The following is a 25196-nucleotide window of genomic DNA, read 5'->3' as shown; positions in this document are numbered from 1 at the left end:
GTTTACTCCAAACCTTCAATGATGGTTTTCTCACTCACTTATTTGCCGAGATTACAATGTTAAGGGGCAAGAGCTTTGTATGTATCATAATCATCTCATATTAGTTTTATCAAAATTCGCTAAAAGTTGATAGTAAAACCTAACCATTAAAAACGGAATTAGGTATTTAAGGGTCGATTAATAAAATTATTCTTATACTTAGTCATTTGATTCTTTGGTTGTATGGGTTCTTTTTTTTCATGATTCAACATACATTAAAATTTGACTAGACAATACGCTATACCTTATATATAACTCCAATTAAACCTAACCAAACCATATATTTATTGAAAACTTCGAAACTATTGCGTCTTCATCACTCGAGTATTATATCTTCAGATACACTAAAGAATTGTGCAAATATTGATCTTTCTTGTTTCATTCAGATATATCATTTCTTAACAATTCATTATCTATTCTCAAATGCACGAACTATGAATTGGTCATTTTTATCTTTTGCGGTATGAGACAATAATTCGAGGAATTTTTTTTGAATAAGATCAATTCCAAACATTTTGCTTCAAAACTCCATCGATCTTAGAAACTCCATTACTTCAGTTTCGTCTCACACAATTACAAAGTCACACAAAGTTCAATACTAACTCAATGTATATCACTACGAAGCAGGCAAAAACTTGCTGTAGTTCACTATCAGTTAGACTTTTCAATAATATATCGACCAGCAATATACGCTTTAAATTGTTGTAACATAAATACAGTTTAATATCGTAGTCATAATATCAATTATGATCGACAAATTAAAAGAGCACTTGTAATCGAGTACAATAGGGGGAATAGCGCTACAATAAAAACACATCCTAATATCGAGATTTATTAAACTATGCATCAATAAAAAAGTTATGAGCATTCCCCAAATTAATTTTGATACATTGTAATACCTTTTAAGAAATTATTTTGGAAGATTTACATTAGTAGTCATACACCCTTTGTGTAGTAACATTTTCAACAATAAATACAACTTAAGTATTTTAGCAATTCTTATAATTCATGGTTCGTAATTGTTTGTAATGAAATGTTGTTTGAATTAAATTTCATGTCTTGTAACAACGATGCGGCTAAACACGGATTTTTACATCTGATTAAACCCGCCCAAATTTGCAATTAATTAGGGGAACAAAACAAGTTTGAATAATAAAATTCTACTTATTCAAGGTTGTTTCACGGATCGGAGTCAATGATATTTACATTCTGACTTATATTAAAGTCAAAGTTTAGAAATATCATAGTTGATTGTTATAATCACATTTCCCAAATTTTTATCGTTTTTCATGGAGTTCTGGCTTTAATTTTTCAGGGTTTCATATCTTATGACATTTTGAATAAGTCAAAGAAGACTTTTAAACTCCAAGAAATAAAATTTGAGTAGGTTCCAAATTAAATCGTTTTATCTGATTTTGACCCAGAGGACAAGACCATTTAACACTGGAAAATCTATTTAAGTAAAAGTTAAAATCATATTTTATAGATTAATTTCAAATTCGTTAAACTTTAAAATTAATTTTTCGACTCAAAGTTACGAAGTTATGTTCTACACTACCCCACATACTGCAAAGGTTGTTTCCCTAATAATTAAAATCAGATTAAAATTGAATATGTTTAATAACTATGGCTCATGCACTGGATTAGTTGATTTGTTATGCATCGAGCAATGTTAAAATGTGTAAAGCATTTGTTCAAAAAAAACATCAAACAGTGTATTTGGTGCTTCTATATTAAAACAATTCCCAACAATTTCTACTTTTCGTTTAAAACAATAGAATGTAACAGGGTATCTATGATGATCTTCGTAATCAATAATACATTATTAAGATATTACTAAGGATTATAGATATGCAAAAGATAATTTAAAGTTTTTATTCATTTCACCCACTTTCAATTGATTATAGCAAGTATGATAATTCAGAAGACAATTGGATCAAAAGATTTAGATATGTAACAGATAAATAATACTAAAAATTAACATGAAATATGTACTTTATACATTCATACAGATCAAAAAACTAAAAAGTAATTTTTCTACCTATCAATATTATATTTTTTTTTTAATTAATGTTCGTCGGTTGTTAATTATATGAGCACAAAAACAATCGGTTATAAATTTTAAAGCTACCTGCATTTTGTGTAATATAGAACAAATATTGCAAAAATATTTAGATCTAATGAATTTATTCTAAACTTTATTTGTTAAGTAGTTAATGCAATGATTATTCTAGCCAAATAACCATTTGAATTTGAAAGAGTCAAATTTTGTATGCTGATAGTGTTGGGTTTTGAATACATTAAAAGATGGAAACGATGTGTCAGATAATTTAATGGAATTGTATTCGATTATGATAATCCCCTATTTCGCTTAAATCAAATTTGTGCCAAGCTAAAACTACTACGTGGAATTGGACTCTATAAACGCAATACCATTTGCTTTTTATCAGCAAGTGCAGAGGTATAGAATTATTAAGTAGCAAAGTAGTATAAGGAGCTGGTTATTTTTGGGACTTGGGAAAACCTGGTACCTAATTTCATTTTTTCAAGGTGTGGAACTGATTTTTCATTTCTTTAGTTAAGAATTCTATTTTTTAATATGTGACTGCCCCTCATGTTTATGGGAATTGATGTGAGACCTCAATTCATCACTCTCTGTGAAACATATTTACGTGAGGAGTTGGTATTTTATCAACGATAATTTTGGGCGCGTTTGTGCATCTATATATCAACATTCTTGAAACCAGTGCGTTATTACTTTAACTGGTAATAAATTAATGAGCAATATATAAGTTTATGATTATATCCTTGGTATATCTTTTGAAGACTAGCTCATCTAGTTTGCAAGGGTTGATGTCTAATTTAATTCAAGATATGTTTATCAATTTGAAGTTTGATTAAAATATCGGCATCTATCTTTAGAGGTAATAAAATAAGGTTAATAATTTTCGCAATAAAATAAAAAAAAAGAAAATAAAAACACTAACCTAAAAAGTTTTTCCGATGGGGCTTTACCAAATTTTGCAACCACTAAAACAATAAATAAATTATTACTAAGATTATAAATCTGTAGATGAAAGTTAAAAAAGCGTGTGTAAGAAGAATTAAACCAATGAGTATAATACACAATCCGGATCATTCTCTAGTTTGAATAAATTTATTTGATCCTCAATTTTATAGCTTAAAATAATCTAAACTTAAAAGGCTATCAAGGTCAAGGTTATACCGAATCATTGAATTTGAGGCATGACACGTATTTAGCCATTTAGTTGAAAATTTTATTGCTACGATATATTTTTTCTATTAACTGTCCAAAGTTCTGACAGATCATTTAAAAAAGAATAAAACTTCTAAGGTGTTTTAAATATCGTTTGTGCGATACCGCCTATTGAACACGATTCCCAGTATTACTTTAATTTCCTCTCGATAGAATCAATACGGCATTCGAGTTATTATTCGTTATGATTCCGGCCCTTTAACATAATGTGAGAGACCATATTCGATTTGTGATCAGTTTTTCTTGTATGTTTTATTTGCTTTTTTATAGTTTAATTTTTTATTTTGGAAATGATGCGTAATCCAACTATCACCTTGAAAAATTTATTATTTATGACATATACCGTTCCATAATTCTTTTAAAATTTTGGAATTAACTGATGTCATCTGATGAATGTTTAGCCGTCTGAATCAAATCGATACTGAAGATTATAAACATATTTCCGAGTGATTTAGCTTTCCAAATATTCTTTTATGAAATTTAATTATATTGAATTTGCATAAATCCCTACTTTTTTATTTTCAGAAATTTATTTATTTTAATTTCGGAAAAATTATTACGAGTTATGATATTTTATTTATTACCTAATTCTGGAATATCTATAAATTTAAGCTTTTTTTCATTCTTCAAAATTTAAATTGTCCAATAACTGGACTGGGTAAGATACCCTTGACTAGTGGGCCTTATTCATCTTTAAATTGAAGTTAAGCTAGGTTTCTATGAAAATATGAAAACCTGTATATATTAACTTTTCCAAGTTGAAGAAAAAAGGGGTATACTTAGATTTCATAGAAAATCCTTTACCCCAGTGATAATTTAATTTCAACGTTTTTTTTTTGATTTTGTTCTTTTTGGTTCCCCCTCTCAAATTAATCTTTGATTGTTATTTTAAAACTGAATTTCTTTTTCTTATTTTTTAGTGAGTTGATAGTACAATATATTTTTAGTTTTAATATTTAATTAAATTTCCCCAATATAATATAAGTAATACAACAGCAACATTCTTTAGCAAAAAAAGCGCAGAAATCCTATTAATACCGTTTTATTTTTTTGATTCCGATTCTCTTTTTTTCTAAGTGAATAGCAGCGTTGAAAATAGTTTCTTTACAATTACTTGACCACTGAAGAACCCTATCTTCTTCTACAAAAGACAGTGTGAGCACATATGTTCAAAACATAATTAGAACTTCGAGAAGCAGACTACTTGGAAATGTGGTTAAGAAATTAATAAGAAGGTTATGAGTTTGGTTCTCTATACTTATTGACCAAACGAAACAAATTTATAGAAACGGGCAAACTTTTCGAATCAAATGTGTAAGTTCTAATATAAGTTTCATGAAGCTTTAGTAGAATACATGAGTTTAAAAACGTTTATGTTTTATTCATTCTACAAAATATAATCAGTTGTGGAATGTTAAATATACATACTATGTTTCAACTCTTGCTATGAATTTGTTAAAACTATATTTCACATTTCCCTTATTGCATATTTTGAAAATAATCGCCTGACTTTTTTCATACTTTCTTTTTGCTTGAATTCATCAAATAGTTGATCCGATCTTTTAGTATAATCTACTCAGGTCATCTGAAGAGTAAATGCTGTTTAAACAACCGTTTCATACAATTGTCTTTCAATTAACTTACTTAGAGAAAAATTTAAATTAGAATCGTGCGATGAAATTCGGTATTTAAAATTTGTTCCAACTATTAGCTTTAAAATTTTAACCAAATTTAGTTTCAAAACCAAACCAAACCATTCTCATAATCTGATGGAAAAGATAACTTGATATAGACTACAAATTTGAAATTATATCAAAGAAAAAAGATTAAAATTCGGAGTATTGGTTTATTTGTCTGGAACAATTTTATAACCATAAATATAATAAGTTTGAATAAATGTTATATATATTTTTGATCGGTATCAAAAATTCAAGGGAATAAGATTAAGATTTACCAGAGTAAAATAAAGTTAATAGAATTAGACTTATGAAGAAAGATAATTAGATTAGTATAATAGAAGCTTCTCTACAACGTGTAAAAAAGAAGTACAATAACTTTTAATATCAAACAATAGACTCTTTACAAAAATACATTGGTTATTATATTGCCGATATGTTTTAGTACTTAATTTTTACTATGTATATTTGTTTTACTAAGATTATTAATTCAATATAAAATTATTTTTCTAATTAATTCTGAAACGCGAAACCACTTAAAATTTAAATTTATAAACTATTAAGGTTTTTTAAAAAGTATAATATGGTCAAACTTAACCAAATGTATAAAGTACAAAGCAAAATGACTTAAAAAAGAATGTATTTTTAACATTTTCAATTTTATTTTAAAATCGATTAAATTATGAATTATTATAATATCTATTTATATACATTTAAAGTATCAATTATTTTAATCAGTTTTTTGAAATTATAGAATAAATTAGTAGGATTCAATCATAAATCTTTTCATCAAATTGGTCTTCAACAACAAGTAGTTCATCTCAAACTTCAAGATCATATTAATTTTATTTTCATTATAAAACATCATATTTTAAGAAAAAAAAAAGGGTTACAATAACACCGTCTAAATTCTCATAACTCATACTCATATAGATATATATAATAATAAAAACAACTACACCATAACCTTATTAATTATTGATTTCAATAAAATTTGTTGAATTCAAAGTTATATATCAATTATTATTAATAGAATTATTTTTAAATACATTTTCAATTATATACTTTCTTACAAAATCTATTCAAAGTGTCGATTGCAACTTCAAATTTATATCATCCACAATTCAAATCTTCATTTGTAATGGACCACCCATATATGGAGCAAAATAATTTAGAAAATCAATCACAACATCAAAATAATCAAGACTCCAATTTATCATATTCAGTCACAGATCGAGATCATTCGCATAATAATAATAATATTAATGAAACTTTGCAACCTCAAAATTCGGAACATCATAATTTTCAACATAATTCCGGGAACCAACAACTCCAACAACAACCACAACACCATCAACATCAACAGACACCTCAATTACATTCTAGTTTACTGAACGTATATGGAGTAGATATAAGTGGTCGACCTCAAACATCAATTCCATCAAAACAACAACATTTAAATTATCAACCTCAATCTCAATATACTTTACCTATATCACAAAATCAACCTCCAGTTCTACATCATCCACATTTACCTGTACAAAATTTGAATTATATTCCAAATTCATATCAACAATTACCAATAACTCAAAGTCCTTATGGATTTCAACATCAACCACCACCTCAATCTCAAAATCAATCACAACCGTTCAATTCCACAAAAACAAGGCATTCATATGATTCAAAAAGTGAAGAAACAACTAATACCAGTACAACTAATAATCCCTTGAGTTATGTGAATAATGAACGAAATTTAGTGGCACCAATTCCTCCATTACATGTACAACAACAATTGGTTTCAAAACAGAATGATACTTATAATCCTCAATCAACAACAACTCATTCTACAGATTCTTATTCTTATCAAACTCAACCACCACAATTATCATATCAACCTATGGAAGCAAGGCACAATAATCACGAATCATCAACAACAGGAACCTCAGCTACTATAATAAAACACGAAGATCATCAACATCAACCACTAGGCGAGGGCCAACAAATGGTAAAATCAACATGTACTAGGTGTAAAAAAGAATTTTTTCAACCTGTAATAATACCAAAAGCAAATGATAATTCAGGTAGTTCAAAATCATTAACAGAACCAAAAATTTTTAAATTATGTCATCATTGTAGAGATTTACAAAGACAAAGATCAAGAAGATGGCAAAAGAAAACCAAAAATAAACAAGGTGTATGTAGAAGATGTGGTTCAGATATTCCATTTGAAGAAAGAAAATTTGTCTTGTGTCCATCATGTAGACAAAATTTAAGAACAAGAAAAGCAAATAGAGCAGCTCAAGGAAAATGCGTTCATTGTTCTGGTCCTTTAGATACTTCTATTTTACATAAAGATGAAAATGGGAATATTATAACTGAAAATAATGGGTCACCCACTTTAAATAATAATGATTTAAATAATTTTAATAATAATGATGATTCAACTTTAAGTCCAATTCATGATAAAAAAAATAGTAAAAATTCAACAACAACTTATAAAGTTTGTCAAAGATGTAGAGAAAATGATAAAATAAGAAGAACAAATTTAGAGAAAATGGGAAATTGTAATCGTTGTGCAAAAGCTTTAGATCCAAGTGATTATGGTAAACATAAAGTTTGTATTGATTGTAGAAGTCGGAAAAAAAAATCTTTAATTAAACTGGAACCAAATACTCAAGCTGCTAATGAATTAAACTATACTAATATTGATCAGAGTGGTCATTTACCAGAATACAATCCTAATTTAATTGGTCATAACTATCAACAACAACCTCCACAACAACAACAACAACCATATACATCATATCCTTATTCTTCAACTTCAACAAATATGATTCCACAAACAAATACTGTACAATTAGGTTATACACAACAACATACTGTTCCTCAATTGGCTCCTCATCAACCATATACTAGTTCACATTTTACTCATCCTCAACATCATCAACAACAGCAATCTCAACAACCTCAACCACAGCAACAACAGCAACAACCTCAAAACTATTATCATCATCTACCAACAGGTCAAGAATTCTACCCACCAGGTAAATAACGAATTAACTAAAAAAACTTTAAAGTAAAAGCGCTAATGCAATTATTTTTAATTCTAAGAATATTATTATAAATTTTTGTTAAAATATAATATTTCAAAAATTCATTTAGTTCTATTTGTATGTATTATTATTATAAGTATTAGAGATCATAGTATATAGAGGTATAACGAATAAAAGTTTAATGTGAATATTTAAAATCAAAAGTCTATCATTAATTCATGTGAAAAATTTAATAAACAAACAACAATAAATAAATAAATAAAAATAATCACAATCACCGGTCATAAATTTAGTGGAAAACGGAATATAGAGCGCAATGTACATTGCATCTAAAGTCCTTTGCATACAAGTCTTTTTGCTTTTGTTTATTAATAATAGTTATCTTGGCTATCGATCTTGTGAAAATTTCAATATAACAATCGAAATTGAATCGTAATACTTGAGTAGACCGTTATGACACTGAGATCTAAAAATCTATCTCATCTTCTTATAGGAGTTAACAGTTTATTTTTAATCATCTTTATATAAAAGACAATCAAAAAGATCTGTATATATAGGAATTAATGTAATACTTCTTAAAACTTATTTTATTGTTGTTATTTTGTATGGTTATTGTTATTGTTGATTTATAGATATCTCGGTTATAATGTAATATATACAAAGTAGCTACAGTATAATAAAATACCCCTTAAAATTATTTTTTTTTTGATGAGAATTATAATTTTTACGAAATAAAAAATATTATTAAATTCTACATCTTAATAATTGTAGATGCTTTTATTCAATTTAGTTTAGTGATATAAACGTATTGTTCATAACGATTTGATTTTAAGTTTATGTGTCTTGTGTAGGTTGAAACGTTTTATAGTTCTAGATGATCAATCTTGTTCAATCAACGCTTTATTTATTGCAATTTTCTATTAAAGAGTGATAGTGGGATTTGTACGCTATTACACAATATTGAAAACAATACTATTGACATCTCGAAGTAAGAAACGGCCCGTATCACCGAGCTTTTAGTCAAATGTTAAAGGCGGGATTAGACTATTGAAGTGGGAATTTAACAGATTATAAGCAATGTAACTTATCAAAACACTCGTAAAAAACACTATGAACTTCAATTATTAACTTATTACAAATAATCATCATATTAGGCATTTACATAGGGTACAAGATCTGAATTTTTGTACTTCATCTGAGCCACAGAATCAATTGTTCTTGCAACCTAGTCTATGCTTCATTTATCCCCCATCGAACGGTTTCCTATGAATGTTATTCAGGAGACTAAAGGTTTCAAAGCGCATAATCGTTTTTAAGTCTCTATTAAATGCTTAATGTTCTGTCTGCTTAAACTTTTCTTGAATATATTTTGGGACATTAACGTTAACGTAGCCTGTTATAATAAAAATGAATTACGAAACATTGTAAAGTCTACTCCTCAACCCATTTAATCCACAATATTTTTGTATATCCAGTGCCAGATTTACACAAGAATCAATTGCAAAAGATCGTATTTTCGGCATTTGAGAAATAATAGGTAATACCCGAGTCCGTAGTAAAAAAGCTATATAAGAAAATGTGAGATTACTTAATTTTTGTATGAACATAATAGTAAATCTCCAGTACAATATCGTAAACTAAACTACCTGAGTATTTGATACTCTAATTAAAAATAATTCAAATTTGATGCTCATTAGACTTACATCCGAAGAGGAAGTACTTGTAAGTTTAACGGTAAAGATCTACATGATTTAAACTTTAATTTTTACAAAGTTTAAATAATTTTAGTTGTGTTAAAAAATGCTAAGGGTTCTTGAGCTTTCCTATCATCCCATACTAGTGATAATATCATCAGTTTAAGTATCTTTGTTATACATCAGACCCCCACATCACAACTATTTTTTCTTTTGTTCCTTACTTCTTCGATCACTTCTCAATTCTGGATAGGAGATTAATTGACATATTAAAACGTGATATAATAATCTTGAAGTTAGCATTAACAAAATTGTTAAGTTTTAAAAATGAAGGAAATTACGACATAGCTCGGAGCAAACAATGTAGTAAAATCTGAGGTCTAGGTTTCATTTAACTTCAGATTATTAACCAGTAATCAAATTTCAAAATATGCATTCTTGAAAAATTTAACTCGGACATGTTTAAAATTCAAACCATCAAGTGTAAATCCAAAATTCACTATGAGCCCACTAATTGAAGTACTTCAATCCATACTTCGAAATTTCACTACTGGTTAACAACTTGAAAGTTATTGAGACTTAGATCTCAAATTCCACTACATGATGTAGCAACGAACATCATTGGGACTGAAAAACACTTCTTTCATATATATGTTGCATAGTTGTTTAAACCCCTTTGATTTTAGATACACAATCTTTGCACATAAAAATACTACTTTTTCTTTGAACAAATAGTTTTAAACAAATTTTGAAAACATATTGACGTTCTTTATCACCATCTTAGTTTTCTTACTATTCTTGCAATCGACTTTATCCTCAAGTTTGTGAACAACTCGCTATTTTGTAAGTTGTTGTAATATTTGTGTAGTGAATGGTAAATGAATGAAGAAGGAAAATAAAATACAATAAATGAAAATACTTATAGCCGGCAAGATTATAATTTTTGTTGCAACAATTGAACTATTATCGCTAATAATTCGACTCAATCATTCTTCCCACGTACTTAACTCTGAAACACTTTTCATAAATACCACTTACCAAGACCCTGCTAACAAGACATTGTGAAATTCAAGACCCAAACTTACCTTTATCTTCAAGTAGGATAATCAGGTTGTAAAAGGAAATAAATTCCACAAAGTTAAATCAACGAATTTTTTGAATTTACCTTATCAATACGAAAATTGATAAAACCTTATATGACATTTTAATATCATCAAATCAGAATTGTCAGAAGAATGAATCAAACAGATCCTTTTGATCTATCAATTGAATCTAGGGATAAAACATTGCCTCCAATTCCAAAGAGTCGACCTCAACTAAATTTACATACAAATTCATCTTCTGAAATATTGGAAACAAAGACATTAAGACGGAAGAATTTGAAACAATTATCATTATCCCAACCTCCATCAACAAACACTACAGAAGAAACCATAGATGATTCATCAATAATACGGCAACCACTTTCAATGAGGAATAGGCGAGAGCAAAGACCAGCCCCAATTCTTAATGTAAAATCATCATCAAAATCAAATAATTCATTGTCACCTATATCTTTTGATCAATATCCATCGTTATCTACGCAAAGATCATTATCACAGCCATTAATTAAAACGCCGAAATCAGGTGGAGATAATGGTAGTTCACTGCTGGGAGTAATAATAAGTCAAACTTTAAGTCGACCAACCAGTGCAGGAACATCTATAACTGAATTTAATATAAATGGAAGTAATAGAAATGTTGATCCTGAATCCGAAATTTCAACTGAATTAATAATGAATCAGATATCGAATTTAGATTTAAGGAGAAATAAATCTTTAGAAAAGCATGAAAAGCATCAAAATAGACAAACTGTTATATCATCTATATCACCAACAAAATCAACTTCATCTAACTCTCCATTAGATCCAATCACAGCCAATAATACAACTTCAACTAATCATCTTTTTAGTAAAACCGACTTAAATATGGATTCACCCATATCAACTACGAATTCAATAAAATTATACAACAAAGATCTTTTAACTTTAAAACAATTAGGAGCAGGAAATTCTGGATCAGTTTCCAAAATTCTACATATACCGACTCAAAAAATAATGGCAAAAAAAATAATACATATAGATTCAAAAAGTATAATACAAACTCAAATAATTAGAGAATTAAGAATATTACATGAATGTAATTCTCCATACATAATTGAATTTTATGGAGCATTTTTAAATAATAATAATACTATAGTATTATGTATGGAATATTGTAATTGTGGTTCATTAGATAAAATTTTACCATTATGTGAAAATAAACAATTTCCAATATTTGTTTTAAAAAAATTATCATTTGCTATATTATCTGGTTTAACTTATTTATATACAACTCATAAAATTATTCATAGAGATATAAAACCAAATAATGTACTAATGACTCATAAAGGAGAATTTAAATTATGTGATTTTGGAGTTTCAAGAGAATTAACAAATTCTTTAGCTATGGCTGATACTTTTGTTGGTACATCAATGTATATGTCACCAGAAAGAATTCAAGGTTTAAATTATGGAGTTAAATCAGATGTTTGGTCAATGGGATTAATGTTGATTGAATTAGCTACTGGGAAACAAGTTTGGTCAGATGATAATTATGAAAATGATGATGATGAAATGTATTCAAATAATTCATTTAAAGGTCCAGAAGGTATATTAGATTTATTACAAAGAATTGTAAATGAAAATCCACCAAGTTTAATGAAAAAAATTAATCATGTAACAAAAGAACCTTTTGATTCTGATTTAATTAATTTTATTGATTCTTGTTTAATTAAAAATGATTCATCTAGGAAATCTCCTTGGCAATTACTAAAAATTGATCCATTTTTTGAAGGAGTTGAAGAAGGTTTATATGATAAAGAACATAAACTATGGGCGAAAAAAATTAGAAAAGCAAACAAATCTGATAAGGATAAATAGACTAAATCTTTGAACAAAAAAATACATATCATATATTAGACGTCTTATCATTATTATATATCATCATTAACAGCTTTTGAAATTTCAACACCAGAAACTTTATGATTATAACTAACACTTGGTTGTAATTTTCTTGTACTTCTAATTTCATCCATTGCATAACCAGGTATTTTAATATTCCAATTTTTTTCTAAATGTAATTGAATATCTTTTGCATCTATACTATCAACTTTTCTATGTTTAGCTAATCTACATGCAAAACTTGTAACTGAATATATAAATTCATCAGCTAAATCCAATAATACTTCTTCAACATTTCCATCAATTGTTGTTTTACCATCTCCTTCATCTACTCCTACAGTACTGATTATATCTTGTAATTTTCTTTTATTTAATACTCTTCCTGAATCCATTGTTGATTCCCCACCTTCTAAATCAAAAGTTGGAAGTTTTGTAATAGCTGGAGTATCTAAAAGTATACTTAAAGAATTAGCAGCTCCTCCAGTTAAAGTTGGTCTTGTATTTGTTGCGGAATTGAAAGTAACAACAGTTGGTGGTTTTATATTCACCGAACTAGATATAGGTATCGATGGTACACTTGGTTTGGTGATACCTGCAAGATTTAAATTCATAGCTGATTTTGATCTTGAAGAGGTTTGACGATCACTCAGTGGAGTACCTGATTTAGCACCATTTGGAGTTCCTGATGCTGTATTAGATGTCACACCAGCGAATTTTTTATCGGATGATGCAGATCCTTGTCTACTAACTTGAGGTTGTTGCGGCTTCTGAATAGGAGCTGTTTGTTGTGGTTGTTGCGGTAGTTGTTGTGGTTGCGGTTGTGGGTGTGGTTGTGGTTGCTGAAAAGTAGTTTGAGGAGTTGCAGAAGCTTGTCGACTAGGCATTTTTTGAAAATTTTGAGATGATGGTGTTGGATGGGACGTTGGAAAAGCTGGAGTTGGTGCTTGGGTCAGCATTCCTGGTGGTAATTGCTTTGGTATACTTTGAGGGGTATGTCTAATACCCATTGAATTCATATCAGGAGCAGCTTGCATTTGATTTGGAACCATTTGTTGACCATTAGCTATATTTCGTTGATGCTGAGCAAGTAATTGTTGCTGTTGCAATTGCTGTTGTCTTTGTTGAATTTGTTGTTGTTGATGTTGTTGAGCTTGATGATGTGGGATTTGTTGTTGTTGTTGTTGTTGTGGGTTTTGTTGTGGTAGTTGGTTCTGTAATGGTTGCTGGTTTTGTTGAAGTTGAGGATGGTGCTGGGTTTGTGGATGTTGCTGATTAGGTTGATGTTGTTGCTGTGGAAGCTTTTGCTGCTGTGGATGTTGTTGCTGCTGCTGTTGTGGGTGTTGCTGTTGCTGTTGCTGTTGCTGTTGCTGTTGCTGTTGTTGCTGCTGCTTAGCTTGTTGTACAAGTTGATTCCTCATATAAATTCCAATTTTTTGAAATTGTTGAAATTTAGTTCTATATTCCATTAATTCTCTATCAATTATTGAAATTTGTTCTTGAGTTGCATTACCAGCTTTTTTACTTTGTTCTAATAGTTGAATTTTTCTTTGAACTTCAGTTAATTTTTGTCTTATTTGATTAAATCTATCCATTGATATTGTATTTGATGGTATATTTATTCCTCCTGCTGTACCACTACCTGCTCCACTTGATGTACTTGAACTCATACTTCTTAATAAACTACTATATTGATTCAGATTCAGTTGTTTATTTTGTTGTTCTTGTTCATCATTTCTTGTTTGTTGTTGAAGTTTTTGTTTTCCCAATTCTTCTAATTGTTGTTTTGTAAAATTATGATTTTGATGTTGTTGTTGAGTTTTTAAAGGTGTTGCACTTGGAATATTATTGGAATTAAGTGCAGGAGAAGAAATTGCACTATGACTCATAACAGGTGTTCCTTGGTGATTTTGATTATAATTATTTATAGCATTATTATTGTTTAAATTTTGTTGTGATAAAGCGTGGGTTTGATTTACAGGAAGATGTTTTGATTGTTGAAAATCTTGGGGGTACTGTTGCTGTTGTAATTGTTTTGGATTCAGTTGAGATTGTCCTTGTTGCTGCTGCTGCTGCTGGGGTAGCTGTTGTTGTTGCTGTTGTTGTTGTTGTTGTTGCATTCTACTCTTTTGAGCTTGATATCTAGCTAATAATCTCCGTATATTTTCAGCTCGAGTTAAATGATGTTGTCTTACTTTATCATCAGTAGCATTCTTTGCAATTTCGAAATCATTTTTCATTGCTTGAACTAATTGTGCTAATTGTTGTGGAGGTATATTTTGTAAATTTGGTTGTTGTTGTTGAGGACGTACTTGTTGTGACGGTTGTGATTGATTTGGTGTTTGTCCTTGATGTTGCATTCCATTTCCATTTCCTTGTAAATTCATTGAGCCGTTGTTTCCATTTTGGTTCATCATACCATTTCCATTTTGATTCTGCATCCCATTCATGGTATTATTCATATTAATAAATTTAATTAAATGTTATTATAATAGTTAATCACAAATCATCAACTTGTCCTCTAATCTATGGGGTTAGTTAATAGTCCCAAAATGAATGCTAATAGAATACCCCAATTTAATGATGTTATAAGTTTGACAAAGAATTTTCACGATCGACTGGTATTTGATCTTGATGCAAACAGTTTTGTAATTTGACTTGTATGAGTTAATAAATAATTATATTTTATTTTTATTTAAAATCAAATTCAAAACCTTCTTGGTAGCGAAAAATTGAAGACTTTAAATTTATTTTGCAATCGAATTAATCGATGAACAACCTCACAGAGCCGTTGCGAGAATGGGTAATTGTCTCAACCACAGAGATCAGAGGCTGTTACAAAGACTGGGACTTGACTGAAAGTTTAGAATTGTCTATTATTTAAAATTAAATGTCTATTAAATCATATATTATCTATATTAGTCTATAAAATCACACTTTTTTACCAACATCTTCAGTAGTAGTAGATGGTTTATTAATTTGTTGAGGATTAGTCTTTTCATTTTCTTCCTCTTTTTTAGCTTTTTCTTCAGCTAATTGTCTAAAATAAGCAGCATAACCATATTTACTTTTAGCTCTCATTCTTGCACCATAATGACTAAAAACAAAAGGAATTGGAACCATCAATAATGAAATAAAAGCAAAAATTGAAGCTGCCCAACTTATAGTTAAAGTTTCATTTTCAAACATTTGAGTACAAAATAATGGAAATACTGAAGCAACAATATATCTTAATAAATTATTTGCAGCCATTGCTGATGCAACTACAATTGGTGGGAAAGCTAATGCAAAATATAATACCACACTTAAAAAGATCATAAGTAATCCAAATCCAAATGGTACACCAGCTAAAGTTGGTACAATCCAATGTACAGATTTATATTTACCAGTCCAACCTAACCAAAATAATGAAATTGGTAAAAATATTGATCCAATCATTCCAACTAATAATTTTTTTTCTGGTGCATAAAATATAATATTACCATTTTCATCTTTTTTATATCTTGAACCATCTTTTTGTTTGGGGAAATAATAATAAACATCTAATATTAAATAAACTATAACAGCAAGTGCAAATCCAACTGCAATACTAATAAATGGTAGACCTGATACACCTAAACTCATACCATGAACACCTCTAAAAATAATAGGAAAAGCTTCAAAAAATCCAAATAATACAGCAAATATAAAAGCAATATAAGTAGACATAAATAAAACAATAGGTTCAACAAATAATAATTCAAAAGGAATTAATAAATAAGTTTTTAAAATTTTTTTAACTAATTCAAAATCAGGTTTTGGCATATTAACATTTAAACCTCTTTTTTTAGCTCTTTTAACTAATATAACAGTTTTATAAGTTTCTGGAACAAATATAACACTTATTAAAGCTAATCCATAAAACATTAATAAAACCCATGAAGCACTCCATTGCCAATTTTTATATTCTGCTGCAAATCCTCCAATTATGGGTCCCAAAACAGGACCTAAAAAGGGCATTAAACAAAACAAAGCAACGGCACCAGATTGTTGAAAAGGATCATTTGAAAATAAATCATTAATTGTACCTGAAACAACTGATAATGCAGGTGAAGCAAAAAATCCTGCAAAAAATCTAAGTACCAAAAGAGTTTGAATATTTTTAGCTAATCCACATCCCATTATAAATAATATACCAATAATCCAAGGATATACATAAAAAGGTTTTCTACCTAAAACAACTGTGAAACCAGACATAAAAGCAGGACCTAAAGCTAATCCAATTAAATAAAAAGTTAATCCAGATATAACTAAAGTTTGAGAAGCATTAAATCTTTCCATCATTTCAAATACTCCTGCTGTGTACATTGATGAACCTAATGAACATGTGAGACACATAATTCCAACTGTAACATTTATCCACCATTTTTTATAGACAGGCCAATTAAATGGGTTATCCATATCATCTGGACCATCCCAATCAAGATCCAGTATTTCAATTGGTTTATCTTCTTGAGTTATTTCATTATCTGATTTATCTTTAATATGTTTTAAAGAATTTTTCTCATCAATTGTTGAATCATCATTAAAAGTTGGATCTGTAGTACTATTATTGTTATTGTTTTCAATATCCAGGGTTATATTGTTATTGTTATCATGATTATTTATGATTTCTGGTTCAATTGTTTGATTGTGGTTTGGTGGTGGTTCTTGTTGATTTAATTCAATATCGGTATTATCATTGTTAATCGGATTTAATAAAGTTCCACTATCAGGTCGTGTGTTTGTGTTCTGTTTGCTTTCTAATTTTGGTTGTTGAATTGCGGCTTGTGATGTCAGATTATTTTCATTTTTTTGCTTATGATTATTATTAAATTCTTCATTTAATTCATCATTAATTTCTTCTTCTGCTGTTTCATATCTTGATAATCCAGTATTTGAATTAAAACTATTATTTCTTGAATATCTTCTTTCCCTATCTTCATTTGTTATTTGATTTTATATGCTGAACCAAGTGTTTTAAGATATATACGAGAACATTATAATGAAGAAGATATAATTATGGTAAGTCCTGATGCTGGTGGTGCTAAAAGAGTTGCTTCTTTAGCTGATAAATTAGATATACAATTTGCTTTAATACATAAAGAAAGACAAAAAGCTAATGAAATATCAAGAATGGTATTGGTAGGAGATGTTAAAGATAAAATATGTATTTTAGTTGATGATATGGCTGATACTTGTGGAACATTATGTAAAGCAGCAGATGTATTATTAGATAATGGTGGTGCTAAAAAAGTTGTTTGTATAATAACTCATGCAATTTTATCAGGTAATGCAATTGAAAGAATAAATAATTCAAGATTAGATAAAATAATTTGTACAAATTCTTTACCTATACAATCAAAATTATCACAATGTAATAAATTAGAAATGATTGATATTGCTCCAACTTTAGCTGAAGCTATACGAAGATTACATAATGGAGAAAGTGTTAGTTACTTATTCAACAATGTACCAGAATAAAATGAAATTTGTGAAGTGAGTATATATATATTAAATCGTAATATCTTGATATGTTATTTATCTTCAATTGCATCAACCAGATACCAGGTAACTCCAACACTTAATTGATATGGATTTAATTCCTGAGAATCAAAATTTTCTTCAGTAACTTTATTCTCTGCAATTTTACGAACTCTTCCAATAAACCATTCTTTACCACTTGATTTTAAATCTTCAATTAAATTAGTTGTATCTTTTAAAAAATAATGAGGAGCACCAACATTGAAAGCAGCCCATGGTTGTAATTTTGATTCAGTGGATTCTAATTTAAAACCATTATTATTATTTGTCAAATTTTTTGGTCTGTCGATTCTTGTTGGTAAAAACAAAAGTAAATCATTCTCTTTAAAAGAATTTATTGAAATTTTATTTTTATTTCTTAAAATCATTTTTTTAATCTCTTGATCTTTTGATTTATTATCTTTGGTTTGCTTCTTCGCGAATGCTTCAACATCTTTAAATCTTTTAGAAATTGCATTGATGAAAAATTTCTGATTTGTAGAATTTTCATCAGCTAATTGAACATTTTCTTTAAAATTTATTGAACTGAAAAAAATTTCAAATTTGGATACCTCAGATGTATCAAATTTGAATAATTTATTAAAAAGTTCAAATAATTTTTCTGATTGATCCTTATATCTATCAACCATTTCAGCTCCATCTTCAGATGAAGCACTATCTGGTGATACTATTGATTTCAAATCTGGAATATCATTAATCCAAGTTAGTTTATTCTCAATTTCATCAATAACTTTTGATGTTGGAACATCCATTGAAACCATCGAAACTTCATCATCTTGATTAGCAGGTTTTTTAAATTTAAGACCTTTAACTCTTTTTATTTTGTAAATATTGTCTTCTTCTACTAATAATAATCCCATCGATTCTAATAAAAAGCAAAAGTCTAAAAACTCTTCAAATAATTTTTGAACTAATAATTTGATATGATTCATTAAATTGAGTACAACATTGTTCAAGTCATTTACTAATAAATCGTGTTTAGTATGCTTTACTTGAGTCAATTCCATTAAATTTTCATAATCTTCACTAACTTCCTCTAATTTCAGTTTCAAACTTTCAATTTCATTATTAAGATTATTGCGTTCCTGAGAAAATTCAGTCTCCTTCGATGACATATTAGATAACAAATCATTCTTCATTTTTGTTGCATCATTCAATTCGCTTCTTAAAACAGTTAAAGTTTCACTTAGACTTGATAATTCGCTTGAATGAGTCTTTTGTGTTTCCTCGTAATTTTTGATCTTTTCATTTAAAGTATTAATTACATCATCTTTTGCTCTCAATTTGTTTTCCAAATTTTCAAATTGCTTGTGCTCTAATTTGTTTTCAATCTTGAATAACCTGTATTCTTCTTGAGTTTCACTGACTTTAGAATTTAACTCTGAGATTTTTTGTGAATGTTCCAATTGCATAGATTCAATTTGTTGTTTCAATTGTAAAATTTTTGCATCTTTGGATTGATGTTGTTTAAGTAAATTGTCATTTTGAGATATTAAATCAGTATTTGTTCTTTTCAATTTTATATTGTCAAGATGTTTGTCTATACTTGATGAATCAAGTGTTTGTGATTGGTTGTTTTGCTGGTTGATTGATGGAATACTCTCCTTCGATGATGTTCTTTTATGTAGCAATTTTGTAGGGTCCAGCCTTACAATAGATGCTGATGATGGTTGTGAAGATATTTGAGGTTGGGAAGGAGGTTGAGATTGTGCTTGTTGTTGCTTTGAGTCTATTAACATACTCATTCTATTCTCTCCATATGAACCATTTCTTATCACTGGCCAATTTGTAATGTTTTTATATTGTTGTTGATGCAATAAACTTTCAAGTTTTCTAATCCTAGATTTCAAACCTTTTATGACATTCAAATCAACGTCCAAATCTTCTTTACTTTTGTCAATATTCGACAGGTCGTCAGGTTTGCTTTCATTCATTACAGTTATTGTACCTAACGAAGATACGACTTTTGTTACTCTTTTCATATTGTTGGTTGATTTTTTCATATCTTGAAAATTTTTATGTAACAAGTCAGGAAAAGATCTTGAGACGCTAGTATGAGATTCCAATATGGAAATGTAATTGATAATATCCTCCCTGTCAATGTCAATCCCTCTCAAAATCAAAAAATTATTATCCTTTGGATCATTTTTGCTGACTAAGCTTATGTCTACATTAGGTAAAGTGCCAATAAAATTATCCTTCTCAATGTAATTTAAAAATACACCAAATTTTTTATTCCAAATTTCTCTAAAGGCTCTTTCGTGATTGTTGATATTTGAGATTTGTTCACCAATATTATTGACTAGACCTTTGGTATAAAAATCATACCATTCAAATTGTCTCCGTTTTTCAATTAATTCAAATCCAAATAGTAATGGTAAATCTATCGTCAAAGACAAATAGTCTTCTGCTCTTTTAATCTCAGATATTATTTTAAAGTTAATTTCATTTGATGAATTTTCTCCCAAATCCTCTGTTAATTGTCTTAGTGCTGCTTTCAAATTAACTGATTTCATCTGCAAGTTAGCAATTGTATTAAAAATTCTGGGACTTTCTAGTGTAATCTTGTCTCGAAATGAGCTCAATTTAATGTAATGATTGTACAATTTATCCGCATTTTCTTTGATTTCATTAGCTACTTTTGACTTGTGTATATCATATGAATTATTCAACTCTGTTATTGGCCGATTTTGAGAACCAAAGTCCAAATTCACCTTTTCAAAAAGGGTTTGTAATTTCTTCATCAACTCCTTAACGTCAGTGTTCTTAAACTGAGATATGGAACTATTTCTTGATGATTCAATTAAATTATCAATGGTTGCTTTATCCTCATTCATTTCTTTAACCAAATTCCTCAACTCATTGAATTTTCCTAACACTAATGGAAAATGTTTGGCCACAAAATTAGACGCTTTTAACAATTCCTCAGCATTAAGATAGTTAACTAATCTAATTTTAATATCTTTGATCTTTATATCCGGTAGTTGTTGTAAATTTTTATAGTTTGTATTCCATGACTTATGCAAAGTTTTATAATTAATCATTTTAATGTGATTATAATGATTATTGAAATTTTTTTCAGCTTCATTAGTAAAATTTGATGCAAATTGAAATAATATATTCAATGATTTAAACATGGTGTTAATTTGTAGTGTTAGGGTTGAGCAATTTTTTTCTAGCACTTTACAATCACGATTCAAGTTTGATGACCATACTTGATATATTTTGATTCGATTCTCAATGCCTGGTTCACCAAATTTCGAGTTTTCCTTTATAGGTGGTCCTCTCGGTGGTTGAACATCGTTTTCATTAGCTGTTGCTGATAATGCTATATATGACTGAATAAGGTTTTTGTTGAAATCATTGACGAACAATCTTTTATCATACAAATAAATGTCAGTTAACTCATTTATCAATGTATAATTTATTTTAATTCCAAATGAGCCAATGAGGAAAATGTTATTTATATCATCAATATTGAAGCACTGCAGTAAATAAATCTTAAAATCATTTATGTTTTGAAAACGAACAGGTTTAGGTATTCTTACACTTGCTCCACCATGAGCATTATTCACAATTACATATGACACATCTGACATTTTATTGTGGAAAATTGTGGAATGTGTGTTTTCTTCTTAGTTTGACTTGTTTTCTTAGTTTGGCACTTCTTTTTAATTAATAATTCGAATTAGATGTTGTTAGTGAGTGAAATAGACAGATTATAACGGCTAATCTGGATGCTGGCAAGGTTGATAACGAGCTTGGAATATATGTCAAGTTTAATTATATCAAGATATAGGTATCATTGAACGAGGATTGGATGTTCTCTTAGATTGATATGTTAATATATAATGCTCTTTGCCTATTTGAATTGGTTGTGAAGTATTATTTTAAAACGTAAAACTTAGAGGGGCATTAAAAAAATAATACGATTATTATTATTCATATAATTATTATTAACATTAATTTCAATTATAGGCCCAGATATTGTACTTATAGTTTATATAAGATTCACTAATCTGTAGTACCTAGCCAATTATGCTTATCAACAGTCAATAGAAATAGAAATAGGGTTAACTAATAACTATAGTAGGATGTTTATGGCTTTATCTACTGATAAAACTACTTTTATTTTTTGCCGTCGTATTACGAAAGTAAAGTTTCATTATTTTACAATATCTAAATACGATGTTTCACATTTATCACATATTTCGTCTTCCTATATAATTGGCTTAGATAACAAAAAGGTTGCGGTAATACTCGACGTATATTGGCTCTTTATTTGGCTATGACTCTCTACAATCAGTGATCCTAAATATATTCTGAATAGAGTTATATGTCTTGTGACATATTGAGACCTTTCGGACTTAAATTTTCGTGTAATTTTTAACTTGAAACAACAACTTAGTAAGAAAAATCTACATTAAAAATTGTCTTTACTCAACCTAGATATTTATGAAACTATTTAAAATTATATATATAACAAAACAATAAATGTCAAATCAGAACGTATAAGGAGATAATTCCTTCTGATTTATGTGCAAGCTACCTTGAACACTTTAATTTTGAGCAATTGTTCACAAAAATTTATTTAATACCAACCACCACGATATTGGGTTGAATCTTGATATCCATATTGTGGGTATTGTTGATAACCAGCATATTGTGGAATTGGTTGTTGTCCTTGTTGTCCTTGTTGTCCTTGTTGTTGATGGGCTTGTTGTTGAAAGTTTGGTTGTTGTTGACTTTGTTGAGCTTGTGCTTGTTGTTGACCCTGTTGATGTGATTGTTGAGAATTCTCTTCACCAGAACTTGGTGGTTGTTGAGCGCCTTGTTGACCTTGTTGACCTTGTTGTTGGGGTTGAGGTGGCAATGAATAACCTGGATATCTATTAGAATATTGGTTTGGATTATAATATTGTTGTTGTTGTTGAACACCAGCAAATCCATTGTTTGAGATAGTAGATTGTTGATTTGAAGATTGAGGATTTGATTGTTGAGAACTTTGTTGAGACTGTTGACCAAGAGATCCAGCATTAGTTGTAGCATTAAATCCAGTATTACCTAAACCACCAGCTGCATTAAAGTATGGGTTGTTGTAATAGTAATTGTAGTAAGGATATCCAAATGGTTGAGGTATTTGTTGTTGTTGCTGTTGTTGCTGTTGTTGAGCTAAAGCAGATGCTTGTTGTTGTAAAATTGATTGACCAACAACTGGTGATTGTGTAGAATCGGATGAACCACCGTTAACAGCTTGTTGAGCATAATTGTAACCACTTGAACCTGATGGAGCAGTAGCTGTGTGGTTAGCAGCTGGTGAAGTAAGACCAAAAGCGTGTTGATTGTAAGCATTATAATCGAATCCTGGGTATCCTGCAAATTGCGCACCAGGTTGAGCCGCCTGTTGAGGGTATTGTTGTTGCTGGAATTGATTGTAATAGTCATATTGTTGTTGCTGTTGGGTTTGATGTTGTTGCTGTGGTTGTTGTTGTGGTTGTTGTGGTTGTTGTTGTTGTTTTGCGTAATGAGTTTGTTGTTGTTGTTGTGGTTGTTGGTAACCAGCTTGTTGATATCTTTGACTTTGTTGATCGTACAAACCATAATTTTGTTGAGTTTGTTGAGCTTGTTGTTGATGAGATTGTTGATGTTGTTCTGGGAGATTTTGATCGTTTGATTCAACTTGAGATGATTCTGGAATCTCTTCTTCACCTAACGATAACGATCCAAATGATATACCAACAGAATTGACTTGTTGTTGAGAATTTGGTAATACAACTTGTGGAGCTGTTTCTTCTAAAGATGATTGTTGATGTTGTGATGCTGATGATTGAGGTTGTTGTTGCTCTTGTACTTCTGATTGAGAATCCTGTTTTGATTCTGGTTCATAACTTTGTTGTGATTCTTCTAAAGATGGGGTTTCTTGTTCCTTCTCAAGTTCCGGTGCTTCATTAACTTCTGGTTGTGGTTGTGATGGCGGAGCTGGTTGTGGTTTAGTCACAGGTTTAGGTTTTGGTTTAGTTTTAGGAGTAATTGCTGAAGCCCAAGAACCTTGATTCAATTCTGGAATTGATGCTTCTTTTAATACAGGTTTTGAGACTGGAGCAGTTGTCTCTTTTTGTTGAGTTTCTAAATTTGATTCTTCTGTTGAAGGTGTTTCTTCTGAATTGGTAGATTGTTCCTCTTTAGTAGATTGCGCGTCTTCACTTGCTTTTTCCGCTTGTTGAGTTGGTTGATGTTGTTTTTGTACAGGAGGTTTATCAGTTCCTAAAGCAGAAGCCCATGATCCAGTTGATTCACCATTTGATTGTGACGAAGTTGTTGAAGAAGCTTTTTCGTTGTTTCTCGTAGTTTTTCTCGAAGAATTTGTTTTATTTCTAGGAGGTCTAGTTGATGGTTTTGACTTATGTGTAAATTTTTTATCATTTGAACTTTGGTGTGGAGCAGATGTAGATGAAGAATTGTGGAGATTGCTATTGTCTGTTTCTTCTTTAACTTCTTTCTTTTTGTTTTTCTCCTTTTTAATAGGTTCCCATTTAGATACTTTATTATTAACGATTAAATCAATTACGACTTCTAAAGATTGATCATTTTCATTCAATAAAGAATTCAATTCATCAGACTCCCAATCTGGAAACAATTCAAGCAAGCTAGATAATTCCGTAGATATGCTATTGTTACTGCTATTGAACCTTTTCAGTTGATTTTTGTAAGTCTTTCGATGTGTGGACATTATGATTCGATTGTGTATAAAAATATCTTTTCGAAACTAGTATAAGTTGTGACAATGATCCTTGACTAGTATTTGTTGCAAGGCCCCCTTTCTTCTAAAAATCTATTTTATTATAAAGTATTTATTTGATTGATTAAAATCAATTACGTATTCTTTTCAAATTGTATTAATTGTTGGTCAACGGTAT

The 25196-nt window shown here is 29.2% G+C and overlaps 7 protein-coding genes across 7 annotated transcripts; 3 read left to right on the top strand and 4 right to left on the bottom strand. All coding sequences in view use genetic code 12, as the record gives it.

The window, feature by feature from the left end:
• Nucleotides 1-6133: 6133 nt before the first annotated feature.
• On the top strand, nt 6134-8044 carry WOR3 (Wor3p; the record flags this gene model as incomplete). The annotated part of the gene is made up of 1 exon (XM_051758848.1): nt 6134-8044. One exon carries the CDS (start codon nt 6134-6136, stop codon nt 8042-8044), a length of 1911 nt encoding a protein of 636 aa, XP_051613221.1.
• Nucleotides 8045-10974: 2930 nt separating this feature from the next.
• Nucleotides 10975-12699, top strand: HST7 (mitogen-activated protein kinase kinase; the record flags this gene model as incomplete). Its single annotated transcript, XM_051758847.1, has 1 exon — nt 10975-12699. One exon carries the CDS (start codon nt 10975-10977, stop codon nt 12697-12699), a length of 1725 nt encoding a protein of 574 aa, XP_051613220.1.
• Nucleotides 12700-12752: 53 nt separating this feature from the next.
• KGF55_003992 (uncharacterized protein) lies at nt 12753-15179 on the bottom strand (the record flags this gene model as incomplete). The annotated part of the gene is made up of 1 exon (XM_051758846.1): nt 12753-15179. One exon carries the CDS (start codon nt 15177-15179, stop codon nt 12753-12755), a length of 2427 nt encoding a protein of 808 aa, XP_051613219.1.
• A 469-nt stretch (nt 15180-15648) lies between these two features.
• TPO4 (Tpo4p) lies at nt 15649-17736 on the bottom strand (the record flags this gene model as incomplete). Its single annotated transcript, XM_051758845.1, has 2 exons — nt 15649-17662; nt 17729-17736. The coding sequence occupies 2 exons, from the start codon at nt 17734-17736 to the stop codon at nt 15649-15651; spliced, it is 2022 nt and encodes a 673-aa protein (XP_051613218.1).
• A 135-nt stretch (nt 17737-17871) lies between these two features.
• On the top strand, nt 17872-18219 carry KGF55_003990 (ribose phosphate diphosphokinase subunit; the record flags this gene model as incomplete). Its single annotated transcript, XM_051758844.1, has 1 exon — nt 17872-18219. One exon carries the CDS (start codon nt 17872-17874, stop codon nt 18217-18219), a length of 348 nt encoding a protein of 115 aa, XP_051613217.1.
• Nucleotides 18220-18272: 53 nt separating this feature from the next.
• On the bottom strand, nt 18273-21878 carry KGF55_003989 (autophagy protein; the record flags this gene model as incomplete). Its single annotated transcript, XM_051758843.1, has 1 exon — nt 18273-21878. One exon carries the CDS (start codon nt 21876-21878, stop codon nt 18273-18275), a length of 3606 nt encoding a protein of 1201 aa, XP_051613216.1.
• A 992-nt stretch (nt 21879-22870) lies between these two features.
• On the bottom strand, nt 22871-25009 carry KGF55_003988 (DNA damage-responsive RNA polymerase-degradation factor; the record flags this gene model as incomplete). The annotated part of the gene is made up of 1 exon (XM_051758842.1): nt 22871-25009. One exon carries the CDS (start codon nt 25007-25009, stop codon nt 22871-22873), a length of 2139 nt encoding a protein of 712 aa, XP_051613215.1.
• Nucleotides 25010-25196: the final 187 nt, after the last annotated feature.

This window comes from Candida pseudojiufengensis, assembly GCF_024610245.1.
Source record: "Candida pseudojiufengensis strain CBS 10847 chromosome Unknown scaffold17, whole genome shotgun sequence".
In the NCBI taxonomy this organism is placed as follows: domain Eukaryota; kingdom Fungi; phylum Ascomycota; class Pichiomycetes; order Serinales; family Debaryomycetaceae; genus Lodderomyces; species Lodderomyces pseudojiufengensis.
This window is presented reverse-complemented; position numbering and strand designations above follow the sequence as displayed.